Here is a 16,967-nt window from a genome sequence, read left to right as displayed (position 1 = left end):
AACTTTGATTGTGGACCATAAGTTTCAAAATTTAATTAAAAACATATATATGATTGATACTGAGTTTTTAGAGTCATAGCTCAAGTGTGTTTTTATTTTATCCTAACCCCTTAAGTTAGTTAGTCTTTTGTCTATATTATGTTATGATGTGGTGTGTAGACTGTGAGAGCTACATGTTAAGCATTCTCAACCTATTTCCTAAAAATATGTGAGGAAAATTTATAAATTATATGGTATGGTTATAAGTGGCTCTTAGCAGAGAAGATGAAAAATGTTATACAGATATGTTAAATTTGGGGTTTCAGTGTTCACACCGTATAATATTTTAATATTTTCTGAAAGTGGTTGTAAGTGAAGAATAACAAAATGATAATGCTAAAAGTATAAAATTGTATTATTTAGTTAATAGTTAAAAATGAAAAAAATATTATAATAATTTTTAGTGTAATTATTATGATCACGGAATAATCTGACATCAAAAGTCACATATTCTTAAACTCAAAAGAATATTTCATCTAAAAGTTTGGTAAAGTTAAGGTTATCAAAAGCCTAAAGCAAGGTAATTATCAAAATGCTATTCCATTATTTTAAGAATCAAAACTCAAGGTCTCAAGCCCTTGCTTTTTTAACATGTAAACTTTAACCTTTTCAATATTCGGACAAACAAATTATAACAAGTTATACGTCAGGTTTACTTTGATAGATGCATTATGTATTTACGTTAAACTTCCTCTAATTTACTTCTCACAAAACTTTAAAACGATCTACAATTAAGCAAAATTATTATAGGGCTTTCTCACATTGGCCCTTTTTATATCTATGTTGTGCTATTTTTTTTTTCTTTTCTTCACACGACAAAATCAATTTATTTGAAAAAGAATCAGTTATGCAAGAAAGAAACTTGTTTATAAAAAAAATGAGTGTTTTTTTTATTATTATTATTATTAGTCTCCCATATATTTTTAGATAATTTTACTTTTATCCCCCACTTGTGGCCTAGTAGTAGGAGGCTTGGGTTTTCCAATGGAGACTCAAGTTCAAATCTCACTTGTGTCATATTTGGGTAGATATTGGCAATGAAGGATTTGAGCGAGGCCTTGTGCAAAGGTTGTCAGTTCGAATTTTGAGCCCACCCGGGTTTTCGTCCCACCGTGTGTTACGCCAGAGAATTTTGCTCTTGTGGTGGCACAACGGCTGTCAAGTGGCAGTCGGCGGTATGGTTTCTCGGGGGAACGCCCAAGCCAAACTCTGAAGCCAGCGTGGGCCCGGTTAAGACAACATAATCTAGCCAGAGCGGGGCATCGGAGCTCTCCAAATTTAGAGAGTGCAGTAGCCTAAATATAAGAAAGTCGCCGTTCTTAAAAAAAAAAGATAATTTTACTTTTTGGCATGTTACAAATTACTCATACTCGAGCCTTCTAGATCATCAATTTTGAAATCTACTATGATGTATGATGTTATTTTTTACAAATGTGAAATTATGAGTTTAAAACTTTAAATTATTACAAGTATAATTTAATAGTTTACAAATGTTATTTTTTGGTAAATGTGAAATTTTGATATTAAAAAAATAAAATTTGAAATCTATTGTTACTTTTCCTCGAGATTGGCCTGGTTATTACTGAAAAAACAATATCACAAAAACTAAATTGTTAAAAGTAAAAATCCTCAAAATATCAATTCCTTCCTAGTGAGTCAAAGAAATGTCTTAAGAACAATAAAATTCCAAAGTGTCAATCCAATTACCGTCAGGTCCTACCTTATTTCTTGTCAGACAACTTTTTAGAATGGAGGATGATATAAAAGATAAGTTGACTTTATAAAAGAGGGGACGACTTTATATAATGCATGACAACTTTGTAAACAAATGGAGAACTTTATAAACGAGGGGACGACTTTATATAACATAGGACGACTTTACAAAAGAGAGAGAGAACAAAACACCAAGAAAGTCGTTGCCACTTTTATAAAGTCGTCTCGTCTTTTATTAAGTCGACCTTTTATATTGTCCTCTATTTTAAAATGTCGTCTGACAAAATTAAGATAGGACCCGACGGTAATTGCATGAACAAAACACCAAGAAAGTCGTCGCCACTTTTATAAAGTCGTCTCATCTTTTATAAAGTCGATCTATCTTTTATATCGTCATCTATTCTAAAAAGTCGTCTGACAAAAAATAAAGTAGGACCCAACGGTAATTGCATGAACACTTTTGGAATTTTTAGTAGCCCTAAACATTTCTTTAACTCGCATAAAAAGAATGAACATTTTATGAATTTTCCTTGTTAAAAACATTTCCTTTTATAAAATCATAGTAAATCACAATATAATCATATTGTGTAAAGTTTGTAAATCTAGTTTGATTTATCAAAGCTTTAAAACTTTTTTCTTTACATAAGAAAATTAAAATTCAAATTTTATTTCGAATTACTAGACCATTTGCAATTTAAAAACTTCACCATCATTAAACAGAAAATGTAACAACTAAAACACAATCATGTTACTACTCAAATTGTTACAACAACTCTATATAGTCACCATCGTAATCCAAACCCCCAAATATAAATACAATAATCAAGTCTTCCCAAACGCAATCATCAAATTGTGAAGCAAGAACATAACCAGGATTCCGGGAAGGGTCAACCTTTTATAATCTCCCTGTGACATACCTTGTGCTCTACGTTATCATCTCTAACTCGGTTTATCTGCCACCCATACTATTTATATTTTAATAAACAACCCAAAAAAATCCCATTTTTTTATGTATTCTTGAATTTTTAAATATTTTATTAATTAGTAGACCGTCTTAACTCTTACGTGATAAACTTGTTCTTTCTTTCTTACCCATATCCTTAAGTCATTCCATATATTCTTGATACTTATTTCATTCAACCCATCATTAAAGTTTGGATTTTTATACAATTTAACTTGTTTTCCTTTCTGGGTATTCGTTATCTTGTCTTAAAATCTTGTAAATTTATTCAACCCATCATTAAAGTTTGGATTTTTATGCAATCTTTATACAATTAGACTTGTTTTCCTTTCTGGGTATTCGTTATCTTGGCTTAAAAACTTGAATTTTTCAAGATTTGGGGTTTAATCTTGATAAGTTAGGGTTTTGTTGATAGAATCTTGGTGGGTTTCTTGAATCTTGATTGGATTTCAATTGTGGGTGTTGATTGGTACTAGGGATTCTGAAATTTGATAACTTTTAAAGATTTTGGTGGTGGGTTTTGATTTGATTTAGGGTTTATTGGGTTTGAACTGAATCTTGTTGCAGATTTAGGCGATGGTGAGACAGTAGCTGGATTTGGATTTGATCAAATCTGTCAAGGGTAAATTGGTCTTTTTCCCTCTTTGCATCTCTATCTTCAATAATGTTACAAGATTCTTTGTGGGATTGAATCTGAAAATCTTGAATTTGTATACAATAATTTGGGATTTTTTTTAGGGTTATAAAAGATGAGTTCAAGTGAGAATGTGATACAAAGGGGGAAGCTTTTGGTTCATATAGCCGAAAACGGGCATTCTTTTGAACTTGAATGTGACGAATATACCCTTGTGGAATCAATCCAACAGTATTTAGAATCACTGTCCGGGATTCGGTTAACCGATCAGCTTCTTTTGTATTTGGATTTGAAACTTGAACCTCAAAATCCGCTCTCGGCATACAAACTCCCATCCAATGATCGGGAAATTTTCGTGTTTAATAAATCGAAAATGCGAAGCAATTCGGTTCCACCGGGAGCCGAAGAACTCGAATTATCTGAAAACGAATACCCCGACCCTCAAAGACCGTCGTCATCGTCACATGATCCGCATCCATTAGATGAAGCACCGGACCCCGCTTTAAAAGCGTTGCCATCATACGAGAGACAGTTTAGGTACCATTACCAGCTCGGGGACGCAATTTACCGTCGTACCCTTGTAAAATACGAAATGTGTAACCGATTTGCAAGAGAGTTCGGGGTGCAAGAGAAGGCATTGGAGATTGCCAGGGGTAATTTGGACCATTTCTACAAGATGATCCTCCAAAACTACATGGACTTTGCTAAGTGTTATTCACAACAAAAAAGAACACATTCGAATCTTTTAGCTAACTTTGGGAGGGATTTAGAACGACTTAAGTCCATTAAACTTATACCCGTGTTACAAACTTCCGATCGCAAGTGTTTATTGGATTTCGTTAAAGAAGATAATTTGCAAAAAATGGTGGATGATTGTAGTAACTCTCACCGGCAGTTTGAAAGTAAAGTTGGAGACTTTAAGCAGGAATTTGGAGAGTTAAAACAACGAACTGAACATCTGTTTTCTAGTAAAGCTTCAATCTTTAGTAAAGATTTGGAAAGGACGGTTAACGAGCATGAACACCATATTAATGAGCAGAAAAGTATAATGCAAGCTTTGAGGTTCGGTTTCTTGTTTATTCTTCTACATTTTACTCAATTGTTAAGCCTAGATATTTTGTTGCAACCATATGCATATATAGGGGATGTTTGTAGGCCTGTAAACGAACTAAACGTCCAGAAAACCGTTCGTGAACAGTTTTGGGAGATAGTCGTCCATGCTCATTTATTTAATAAACAAACGAACGTGAACATAAGTTTTTGTTCATTTAGTTAAACGAACGAACATGAATACATATCCCGTTTGTTCGTATTCGTTTATGTACATTCGTTCATTTACGTTAGTTTGTTTATATATTCATTTAAATTTTCTTAGGCCTATTACAATTTAGTTTTGTTTTATGAAATTAAATTATCACCCATTACAGTTTAGCCTAATAGTATTAACTTTTAAGCCCAACAAATTGATGTTCACGTTCACTTTTAATTGATGTTTGCTCAGTTACGTTCGTTTACCTATGTATGTTCAATTATGTTTGCTTGTTTATGCTCGTGAACCGTTCGTTTAGTATTGACGAATGAACACAAACGAACATGAACACGTTCACTTTCGAAACAAATGAACATGAACAAGAAAATCCATTTGTTTAGGTGTTCGTATTCGTTCATTTGTTCGGTTGAAGTTAAACGAATGGACATGGGCATGCTCTTTTCGTGTTTGTTTGATTTGTTTACAGGCCTGGATGTTTGTATTTGAGTTATGTAACCGGTTATTTGGAACCTGTTGCCATCCCTATTTTCGAAACTAACTTCAAATATATATTAATGCAGCAAAGATGTCGGTTTGGTGAAGAAACTCGTGGATGATTGTTTGACCAGTCAACTCTCGAATTCTCTCCGTCCTCATGATGCTGTGTCAGCATTAGGCCCCATGTATGAGGGTCACGACAAAAGTTATCTCCCGAAAATGCAAGACTGTGAGCGGGCCATTTCCAACCTCTTAATCTTCTGCAAAAACAAGAAAACCGAAATGAATACTTTCGTTCACAAATACATGCAAAAAATCGCTTATATTCAGTACAATATCAAAGACGTACGGTACAAGTTTTCGGTTTTCACGGAAGCGTTAAAACGCCAAAACGATCAATTCGAGCACTTGAAAGTGGTCCGTGGGATCGGGCCCGCGTATCGAGCGTGTCTGGCGGAGATAGTAAGGAGAAAAGCGTCGATGAAACTTTATATGGGAATGGCGGGCCAGTTAGCTGAAAGGCTTGCAAGCAAACGGGAATTGGAAATAAGAAGACGAGAAGACTTTTTGAAAGTCAACAGTTTGTTTATACCTCGTGATATTTTGGCATCAATGGGATTATACGATACCCCGAGCACATGCAATGTCAATGTAGCTCCTTTTGATACTAATTTACTCGATATAGATATATCGGATTTGGACCGTTTTGCCCCTGAGCATTTAGTCGGGGTTTCTTTCAGAAAAGGCTCGTCGTCAATCTCTCAAGATGGTGAAGAAAGTTCCGAAATTGGTACCGAAAGTTTCAATGATTCCGTGGAAGCTTCTGAATTGGTGGAGATTGCGGGGACGAGTAAATTGGAGGTTGAAAATGCTAAGTTAAAAGCCGAACTCGCTTCAAATATAGCAATTCTTTGTTTTTTTTCACCCGATACCGAATTTGAAGATGGTGAAATTGGGGACGTGTTGAAAAACTCAACTGAAAAAACCGCTGAGGCGTTGAGATTGAAAGATGAACACGAGAAGCATTTGGTCAACATGTTGAAAGTCAAACAGATGCAGTGTGAATCGTATGAGAAACGGATTAAAGAGCTTGAAAACCGGTTATCGGATCAGTATTCTTTAGAACATAAAAATAATAAAGATGCGTCATCCGAGCCGATGGACGAAGCTTCTTATGCTTCTAGTTCGTTACTTTTGAAATCGGGAGGTAATACTAATGATTCATCTGGAACTATGAATCCTAATTTGGACTCGTCAATGGTGGAACCGACCCATGACGAAAAAGATGAAAAGGAGACAATGGTGTTGGCAACCAGTTCAACCGCCGAGTACATGCCGCCACCGCCTCTGAAAGAGTTGACTTTTGATGAGCCGGTCAAAGCTAGTGGCAGTGATGTCGAGTTGCAGAATTTGCTTACCGAGAAGACGAATCAGTTAAACGAGATGGAAACTAAGCTTCAAGCTGCAATGGAGGAGGTTACAAGGCTGGTTAGTGAGTTGGAAATCAGTCAGAATCTTCTAGAACAATCTCAGGTATTTTATAAGTGAATATATAATATTAGTTATTGAATATGTATATTAATATGTTTTTCTGTGGTGTAGATGAATTGTGCTCACTTGGAGAACTGTCTGCATGAAGCAAGAGAAGAGGCTCAGACTCATCTTTGTGCAGCGGACCGTAAGGCGGCTGAATATACTGCGTTGCGTGCTTCGGTTGTCAAAATCCGCAGCCTGTTTGAAAGGCTAAAAACTTGTGTTTCGTCAAGTGGCGTGGCCGGTTTTGCTGAGTCACTCCGTGCGTTAGCTCAATCCCTTGCCACGTAAGCGCTCAACATTTTACATATTTTTTTTAACCTTAATCAAATCATAGAATGAAAACTTGATGACTATATGCATTTTATTAATTATTATTGAAAATATTTATTTTTTAGATCTGCGAATGAGAACGGGGATGACGGTATAAACGAGTTCCGGGAGTGTATTCGGGTGTTTGTGGAGAAAGTCCTTTTGTTAGCAAGGCAACGAGCCGAATTGATCGATCGGTACACAAAGGCCGAGACGTCACACAAACAACTCGCAAAAGATTTGGAAGAGAAGAAAGAATTAGCCAACACTTTATACATGAAGCTTCAAACTGAAAAACAGGTTTAGCTTCTAACAAAATCACAAACATATTGTAAATAATAATTAATTATTTGCACTTACAAATAATAATAATTATTTAATATATATTTTTCAGGTGAACAAGGAGAAGATATCATTCGGTCGTTTAGAGCTTCACGAAATTGCTGCATTTGTACTTAATGCAGCCGGACACTACAAAGCCATAAACCAAAACTGCACTCATTATTATCTTTCTTCAGAGTCGGTTGCCTTATTTACCGACCATCTTCCACACCGACCCACCTACATCGTAGGCCAGATCGTGCACATCGAAAAACAAACCGTGAAGTCATCTCCGGTTCAATCTCCCACCGCAACCACCTCCTCCATGGGCTCGAGCCAGTTGAACCCATATGGTTTACCCGCTGGGTGCGAGTATTTTATAGTGACGGTTGCAATGTTACCAGACGCTACTATTCATTCACCCACCGCTGCTGCTTCCTGATCGTGCAAACTCGGTTAAGATATGATGGAAGAATTAGAAACGAGCCGAGGGTTATTAAGTGTACATAAACTTGACATTTTAATTGGAAAAACTGAAAGTTGATTGATCATTTGATTGAATTTGTTGCCACTTTAATGTACAGTTGATGCTGATCTTTAACCTGTTCAGTGTATAAATTAACTCTCCATGTATCATGTAAAAACTATGTATATTATTGTTTCTCTTAACTTTTATCTGTTGATAAAACACTAGGGGTGTAAACGAGCTGAGCCGAACTCCCAAAGCTGCACCTTGGCTCTTTTCGAAAGGTTAAGTTTGGTTCTGGCTCATTTATTATTTATTAACTTCCTTTACATAAATATATAACTTCATATATGTGAAATAAAATATTTTTTTAGTAATTTCTATCATAATATATTAAATAATATTATTATATATTATATTACACTATATACCAAAGGACTTCTAGTCTAATGGTATTTTGATGGTGGGATAAGACTTAGTGATCATAAGGTCGTGGGTTCGAATTTTACAAGAGGGGGTTTTTCTCAAATATTGAGTTTCCTCCTGAATTGGTTGCTTGGTAAACTATTTGCTACAATACGCTATAGTCCTTATTAACTTTAGTCCTTTGAGTTTTAAGTTGTTTCAATTTAGCCCTTCAAAATTTATGTGACTTTAATCAGTGTCCTAACATTTGCTAATTTTTTGTTATTATTTATTTAAGTTATTGATTCTTTTCTCACTTTTAACATACTTTAACATACGTTATCTTTAATACGATATTTTAAAATTTTTTTGAGTATGTTGTTACAAGTTGTTTGTTTTTATCTATGACACGTCATTAAAATGGAGTTTTATTCACAATATAGTGTTTTCTTTTTGGTATCTAACCTATATACCAAGTGAAGAAACACTAACCAGACCCCGGGCAGATTACTGGTAACCTGGGGGTTGGAGAGCTGTTTCCCACGAGGGGTTAGACCCTTGGAAGATGGTTCTTCTGATAACCTGCAAAACAGACACCGTGAGCTCGTCACTGAGAAGGGGGGGGTTCCTCCTTGTGACCACCCTCCGGCGTGAGAATCAGACTAGATTGCTCTTTAAATATAAAAGTATATTAAGAGATTGCTAGAGCAGATATCAGGTATATATGATAAGATAAGATGTTCTAAGATGATCATACCATTGGGGTATTTATAGCCGAAGGTAGGTTTCCAAGGGGTTTAGCCGGCCCAACACGCTACCAACTGTAACCTATGCACGTGCCTTGCCTGTGAGTGGTGGATAGGTAGCGGCTGACACAGAGCAGGCGTGTCGTGCACTCTTCCTCTTCTGCCAACTACAGGCTAGGCACGTGGTATGGCAGGAGTTGGTGGGTAGGCGGCGGCTATTGGTCACAGTGCTGTGGCGTGCTGTCTGCCATGCTGCTGTCAGTGAGCTGTCGCATTCTTGGTCAGATCTTTTGTCTGTACCTCGTCAGGTATCACACAAAAGATCCTCCATCATACGGACTGGCTCATTTAGGCGGGAGTTTTCCCCCTCCCGCCTTTGCTCATTCCTTCAGGTGACACTGGGGAGTTAAGTGCCTTGTGCGTGTAGCCATGCTGCGCGGGTGGCCTTCCCTAATGGCTTGTATCCGAGGCTGCGGGGACAGGCGGAGTCCTTCACCATTGGGAGGCATTTCCTGCGGGACCAGCTTGCGTACTGCGCGTAAGGACGTTACGTCTCTGAGCATGGTTGGTCCTGCGGATCCAGTTGGTCTCTGCGCAGACGTCCCTGTTTAAGGTGAGTCTTGCGGGTCCAACTGGGCTCTGCTGGGACCTACCTCTTCAAGTCCCCCCAGTCCAATGTTCTTCTCATGAGTGTAATAAAATGAGGTGAACTTTTGGACTTGAGCAAAGGGTTTTGAAAAGGGTTTTGTAAGGTTTTCCATGGGGATTCTTTCCGCGGAAGTCCTTGTCACTTGCAGAAATGCCCGAGTTTCCTGCTTGGTCTTTGGGTATGATGCGGGTAGGTCTGTAACCTCCTCGCAAGTCAGGAGCATTGAGTCCCAGTTGTATGTATTTTCCAATAGGTTTTGGTAGTTTTGAACATAGTGATCAATTATGTTAAGACCACCAATTCCATCTTGGAGCTTCAAACAACGTAGTTCTCGACGTTCCCGCTATGCGGGGATGTTATTTCCGTTTCCGCAAGCATTGCCCAGAAGATCCTTCTTGGTTTCAATTCCCAGCGGAGCGCTAGGTATGTGAAGGGTTTTGCCTTAACACTGTACCTGTGCTCGTCTTACGGTTACTTTACTTCCAAGGTATTCCTGGCGTCAATTCCCTGCGGGTGTTAGGTATGTGAAGGGTTTTGCCTTTACACTGTACCCGCACCCGTCTTATAGTTACTTGGTTGCCGAGGTACTTGGCTTCAATTCCCTGCGGGTGCTAGGTATGTGAAGGGTTTTGCCTTAACACTGTACCCGCATCCGTCTTACGGTTACTTGTTCACCAAGGTTTTCTTGGCTTCAATTCCCTGCGGGTGTTAGGTATGTGAAGGGTTTTGCCTTTACACTGTACCCGCATCCGTCTTACGGTTACTTGCTTGCCAAGGGGTAAGGGGTATTTTCCCGCTTACTTTTTAATATTTTCGAATTTTGAATTTTGAAATTCGAAGAGTTGGTGAAAAGATAAGTCCAAACCTCTGAAACGTCGTGCGACGGTTTCTTCTGACTGTGTCAGGACGTGCAGGGAGTTATGGTGACGTGACAGAACATGGTCATTCCAGTTGCTTTTTCAGGCGCGTGGGCACGGGATTTCGGGCGCGTAGCCGCGAAATCTCTGGCATACGTCCTTGTGACAGATGTTGCCAGCTTGCTTTTGCCACGCGTCATAGTTTCATTGCACCTTTGGTTTCTCTCTCTTCCGTATTAAATTCATCGCATTAATTGTGATTACTATATAAAGGGGGAGAGGGTTATTTGCAATTCACACTTTTCACTTTCATCTCTTCTTCTCAAGTAATTTCCGGCGAATTTTTCTGTTCAGTAAAGCATTACCCTGAAATCTCTTTTTATCTTTCTTCCACCATGTCTTCTCATGATGCTGATGACCAGAAGACTGCTGGCGAATGCCAGTGCTCTCTTCCTGTCGATCTGTACCAGTATATCGTCAGGAAGTTCATGCTCGAGTCTCTCGAGCCTGAGTTTCCTGAACCCCACCATACTGTGTACGATGCCCCTAGTGGCAAGATCGGGGTTTATGCTGCATTCTTTGTCTACGGAAACCTTAGGTTTCCGTTGACAAAGTTTGTGTACCGTGTCCTGGAGAGGCACGGTGTGCACCTGACAGAGGTGCACCCCATGGCCATTGCCAAGGTCCGGCACTTTGAGTGGGTGTGCCGGATACTGGGCCTTGAGCCCCTCGTTGACCGTCTGATGACCTTCTACACTTGGAGGTGCATCCAGGGGTGGTACACTCTTACAACCCGTATCAAGGGTTTAAAGATTTGTACCACCGAGCGGAGTCTTCGCTCATGGAGAAGAGAGTTCTTCTTCATATCCGCTCGCGCCATCCCCATCGCCATGAAGTTCAAGAATGGCCAGACGCTTCCGAACCTTCCCGCCATCAACTATGAGGAGGCGGAATGGTTCGCGAAGATATCCCGGGTCCAGTCCCCGGTTTTCCGTTTTCCGGAGTCGGCGATGGTGATGCTGGGGATGAGCCGGGTGTGGAAGGCGGTGAATGCGGATAAGGTTCCGATCGTCCTCGAATATGGTTCGAACTCTGTCCCTTATGGTACGTCTTGTTTCATTTTGCTGACTTCGATTTTTTCTAACTTTCTTGTTGATTTCAGAGGGGAACGATCTTCAGTCGCTCCTGAACCCGCGGGAGGAAGATGGTCCCGCGCGGATGGGTACTCGTGCTCTGGACGAGAACGAGTTGCCCATCTTAGAGCAGACCGCGGGTCGGTTCGTGGAGGTTTACCCGCCAGGCCAAGAGATCCTGAGCCACCGACGGCCAGGTAAGCCTATCTTCTACCCTGAACCTCTCAATGCTGTGCCTGCTGCTGGAGTTGACATTTCTTCTTCTGAGGAATCCGCAGAAGGTCCTCCACTGGTGCGGAAGAAAAAGGCTGCCGTCGGGAAAGGCAAGGAGAAGGTGGCCTCTACGACCGACCCGGTAGTCCTATCTGACTCGGAGTCAGATAGTGCAGAGGTGGCGGGGAAGCCCGGTGGTGAGGAGACCACCGCTCCGGAGGCTGTAGCTGTTACCTCCGGGGAGGCAGCGACGACGACGGTTACCGGTGTCAAGAGGCCGGCTCCATCGGGTTCGCCCCCGCTCGTCCGTACGTTCAAGCTCAAGAAACCCCGTAAGTACCCCCATAATTCTTGTCTAGATTTGTTTCAAATAAATTTTTCTAACACTTTTGCTTGTGCAGGTGTGGATGTTGACGCATTCCATGGTGGAGTTGGAGCAAGTATTCCCCCGCCAATGAGGGAAGGCTCGGTCAGCCTTCCCGAGGCGTCGACCCAGGCGTCTGCGCCTGCTTCCGTTGGTTCCAGCCTTCCTGAGGCTTTTCCAGCTGAGAAGGTGTCTCCGCCGGCCGTGAGTGCAATTTTTACAGCATCTTTCACGGAGCCGGCGGTTACTGTTGCTGAGGAGGCGACGCCAACAATGGCTACCACAGCGGCTGCCACTATACCTGCGCCACCGGCACCGACGGCCGGACCATCAGGTACGCGCCGGGCTTCCCGCCGATCTATGCCACCTTCCCGTCTGCCTGACCTGTTGGATGGATTTCCTTTAGGTTCAGGTGATGGGTTTGGCGGCTATCGGCCTGTTATTGACCCTACAGGTACGTAGGGTTCTTTTTCCTTTGTATATTTTTATCATCTTTTCCTAACTGCCTTTGTTTCTTTTGCAGTGTCGGATTCCAATGAAGTGTATGTTCCAAGATGGAACATACGCCGAGGAACAACCCTTCGCACCCCTGTGGAGTGCGTGGACTGGGCTCGCCACGCTGCTCCTCATGGTGCGTTGGGGGAAGCCATGGCTAGCTACCAAGAGGGTAGGCTAACCAATGAGCTTCGGGTTCTCCAGGCCCGGACGCAGCCCCGCGTCGAGCTGCTTTGTCGTGAAAACGACAAGTTAAAAGCAGCGCGCGCCAAAGATGTATCTGAAGCGCGGGCTCTTCGGGAGGAGAACCGGCAGTTGGCCGCTGCCGCAGCCGAGAAGGAGAAGGCATTCAAGGCCCTCGAGGTTGAAGTCCAGGCGCGACTCGAGGCCCGCTCCAAGGCTGCCCAAGCTGTGAATGAACAGCTTCGGCTGGCCAAGGAGACTGCGCGAAACTCAACTGAGAGGGCTGCCAAGGCTGAAGCTGTTGCTGAGCCACTTCGCGAAGAGAATGAGCAGCTTAAATGCAAATTAAAGGCTCTTCAGCATGCTCATGACGCCTTGGCCATGGAAGATGCCAAGAAGCTGCAAGAGATTCTTGACCAGAGGGGGGTGCTTGACCAAACCGAGCGGAAGCTTAAGGGCGTCGAAGAGGCTGCCGCAAAGGAAGTATTACTTGCCAATCTGAACCAAAGCGAAGCCGAACGCGCCCGTGACGAAGTGCAAGCTACCCTCCAATGGCTACTTCGAGAAGCGTTGCCTCAGGTATCCTCTTTTTTTTTTTCTCTTTCTACTTGTAATTAGAAAATGTTCTAACTTGTAATTTTCTTTTGTAGGTTGTGCGTCGGGTCCTTTCTGAGACCTCTTATGATGATGCGATGAGCGCAGCCCTCAACGCTTCTCATGAGGATGGGGAGAAGACTGGCTTCCTGCTTGGTCTAGGGTTTGCTGAGAGAGGCTTTCCGCCCTCCAACTTCCCTTTATTCAATGTTAATACTGAAGCTGCTTATGACCAAGCTGTGAACCAGTACGCTGCCTTCCCGCATCCAGTGGTGGAGAAGGTGAATGAAGCTGCTGCTGCTGATGATGGGCTAAACATCCTTAAGGCTTTCCTTGGGCAGCCGCTCTCTGACGGTGCTGGTCCAAGCGGAGGTGGCCCTGAAGCCTGATCCTGAAGATCCCTTCCCACTGCTAGGATAGACTTAGCTTTGTATAGATTTCTTTTAGGCGGGTAGTTACCCGGCCACTGTTGTAATATATCATTGAAATATACGATTGTTATTCCTTTCATTGGATTCTTTGCTTTATAAACTTATGACTTGCATACTTAGTTTAAAATAGCAATTTTCCAAGTGTTTAGAATAAGAACCTTTGAACGTGGTTGATAGTGGGTTAAAGTTTCGCTTCCTCCTTCGTGATTGTGCGGGTAGAACCGTCACTTGCACTTGGTAGGATGGCTAAACTTTAACTTTTATCTAACCTGCGTGTAGGTTTTTCTTACTTTTTGAGGATAAGTTAACCTTTGAACGTGGTTGATAACAGGTGAAGTTTTGCTTCCTCTTTCGTGATTGCGCGGGTAGAACCGTCACTTGCACTTAGTAGGATGGCAAAACTTTACCCATACCTGACCTGCGTGTAGGTTTTTCTTACCTTTTTAAGAATTTTGTTTTGAACCGTTCGACGCGCGGTTGTCGATAGGTTAGTGTTCATTTTCCTTTCATGATTCATGCGGATAGACCGGCACTTTCATTTAATGGAATAATTGAACTCTTCTCCTTCAACTGACCTGCGTGAAGGTTTGCCACGTTATTGGGTTCGTGCGGGTAAGACCGCCTTCCCACGCAACGACTTCACGTAATGTGAATGCCGTCACCAGTGTAGGATAGTTTTAACCGTTCGACGCGCGGTTGTTGATAGGTTAGTGTTCATTTTCCTTTCATGATTCATGCGGATAGACCGGCACTTTCATTTAATGGAATAATTGAACTCTTCTCCTTCAACTGACCTGCGCGAAGGTTTGCCTGTTGAGGATAAGTTAACCTTTGAACGTGGCTGATAATAGGTGTGAAGTTTTGCTTCCTCTTTCGTGACTGTGCGGGTAGACCCGTCACTTGCACTTAGTAGGATGGCATAACTTTACCCATATCTGTCCTGCGTATAGGTTTACCTTTTCCTCTTAAGAATTTTGAACCGTCCCACGCGCGGTTGTTGATAGGTTGGTGCAGTTCCCTCGAATGATTCATGCGGATAGACCAGCACTTTCATATGGTAACTTTTTTCCCCTTCAACTGACCTGCGTGAAGGTTTATCATGCTTTTTGGGTTCGTGCGGGTAGGACCGCCTTCCCATGCAATGACGTTTTTTGTAATTATGCGGTGAAAACCAGCATATTAGTGTGTACAAAAGTATAAATGTAAATCATCAGCTTCGACGTTTGAAAGAGAATCATTTCCATTAGAAGTGGCTCTTGGCCTTTTCTGTACAAATTGGAATTGATTACATGCAAACTGTGTAATTGAACTCCCTTCCATGTTGGGACAGGAGTGCCATCGAGCCGACACGCACCTGTTTCGGGATCTCGTTCTTTACGCAGCATGTAGTCTCCATATTGAAGCTGATTTTTTATTCGTGTTTACCCCAGCCATGGTTCCACATGCACCTGCCTGCCTGCTTAGCTTTTATTTCGCCACGAGGTGTGCGAGCGTCCCATTTCTGACGAATGTTTCGACCATGTCTTTTACGTCTATGCATTCTTCAGTGTTGTGGCCTTTTGTTCTGTGATAGTCACAGTACTTGCTCCGATCAGCATCGTGACGATGTCGGATTACTGGAGGCTTTGGCCATGGGAGCTCTTCAGTAGCAAATATGTCAGTGACGCTTTTGGTAAGTGGCGTCCATCTGGAGTTCCGGTGCAGCTTTACATTATCCCTTTCACCCAATCGGTGCTGTAAGCCGGATGAGGTGTCAAAGTTTACCCTTGACTGCCAAATGCCTTGCTTCCGTTTTTTGTTCAATCGGGCGGTGAGGACGTTGTCCTCTCTCGTCCTCTGGGTGTAAAGGTTTGTGCTCTGCGGAAGGTCTCTACCCAGTTGCTTCTCCGTTTCCGCATAGCGTTTGGCTGCTGTCATGATGCCATCCCATGTGGATGGCATTCCATCTTTACCCGTTAGGGTGCGGATAAGCTCTGGGTCCTGCGCGCCCTGGATGAAGGCTGCGCGAACAAGATCCTCGCTGATATTACCCAAACTTAACTTCTTTGAGTTGAAGCGAGTGATGAAGTTTGGCAGAGATTCATCTTCTTCCCGTATGCATTTGAGGATTGTCCATTGCTCCTCGGTATACTTTCGCTGCTGGCTGAAGTGTTGGCTAAACTTCTGCTGGAAGTCTGCCCAGTCGTAAATGTGGTTAACCGGTAAACGATCAAACCAAACCCTAGCAGCCCCCACCAGCGTCATTTGAAACATGTAACACCACGTGGGATCCGTCCAGTTGCTGACGGTTGCCCCTGCTATGAACCTGTTCAAATGGTCGTCTGGGTCGGACATACCATCATAAGTGCCTATGTTGAGCATTTGTTTGGCACTTTTTGGGGCAATTGCTTCCGCAATGTCCCTTGCAAATTTGGACGTTCCCGCATTTGCAACGTTCGGTCTGAACGTTTTGGAGAAGTCTCATGAACTTCCACCTGTGCTTTTTGGTTTGAACGCTTGTCCAAAATGCCTTCTCGGTTGGGAGTCCGTTTCCTTACGCTTCCCTTTTGCCCTATGGCGAGGGTTCGCGTCGGAGTCGGATTCCTCCGAGTCATTGTCCAAGTATTCTTCGAATTCGTCGGCCTGTTGGACGGAACGCAAGCGTTCGTCCAACTCAGCTTGGAATTCCTTTTGTCGTGCCTCCGCCCATGCCTTAACTTCATCGAGAGTTTGGCGGGGGAGTCTTGTTCGTTTTTCAAACTGGGTATCGGTGAATCCCAGTGGGCGATTATTTACTGCACTTGCCCCAGCTTGGGTAACTGGGGTAGTGTTCGTAAAATTTACTTCACTTGCCCCGGCTTGGGTAACCGGGGTAGTGTTTGTAAAAACTGTGTTGCCGGTATTCCCTCCAGTAGCTGGGGTTGTGGTTACCGGAGTTTCTTTAACCATCTTTCTAGAAGTTTGAAAAAACTGGAGAAAAATGAAGTTCTAGCTTTATGCACGGATGACGCCAATGAAGAAACACTAACCAGACCCCGGGCAGATTACTGGTAACCTGGGGGTTGGAGAGCTGTTTCCCACGAGGGGTTAGACCCTTGGAAGATGGTTCTTCTGATAACCTGCAAAACAGACACCGTGAGCTCGTCACTGAGAAGGGGGGGGTTCCTCCTTGTGACCACCCTCCGGCGTGAG

General features: G+C 42.4%; 1 protein-coding gene across 1 annotated transcript; it reads left to right on the top strand.

The window, feature by feature from the left end:
• The first annotated feature begins 2,916 nt into the window (after positions 1–2,916).
• LOC143534484 (autophagy-related protein 11-like) lies at positions 2,917–7,919 on the top strand. Its single transcript, XM_077028959.1, has 6 exons — positions 2,917–3,335; positions 3,452–4,409; positions 5,178–6,627; positions 6,697–6,914; positions 7,026–7,239; positions 7,334–7,919. The coding sequence occupies exons 2-6, from the start codon at positions 3,463–3,465 to the stop codon at positions 7,700–7,702; spliced, it is 3,198 nt and encodes a 1,065-aa protein (XP_076885074.1). The 5' UTR covers positions 2,917–3,335; positions 3,452–3,462; the 3' UTR covers positions 7,703–7,919.
• Positions 7,920–16,967: the final 9,048 nt, after the last annotated feature.

The sequence above is a fragment of the Bidens hawaiensis genome, unplaced genomic scaffold (genome assembly GCF_021521415.1).
Source record: "Bidens hawaiensis isolate Kalapana, Puna unplaced genomic scaffold, B.hawaiensis_p1.1 tig00010168_1, whole genome shotgun sequence".
NCBI lineage: Eukaryota > Viridiplantae > Streptophyta > Magnoliopsida > Asterales > Asteraceae > Bidens > Bidens hawaiensis.
The sequence above is the reverse complement of the archived record's forward strand: the minus strand, read 5'-3'. Positions and strand labels throughout refer to the sequence as shown.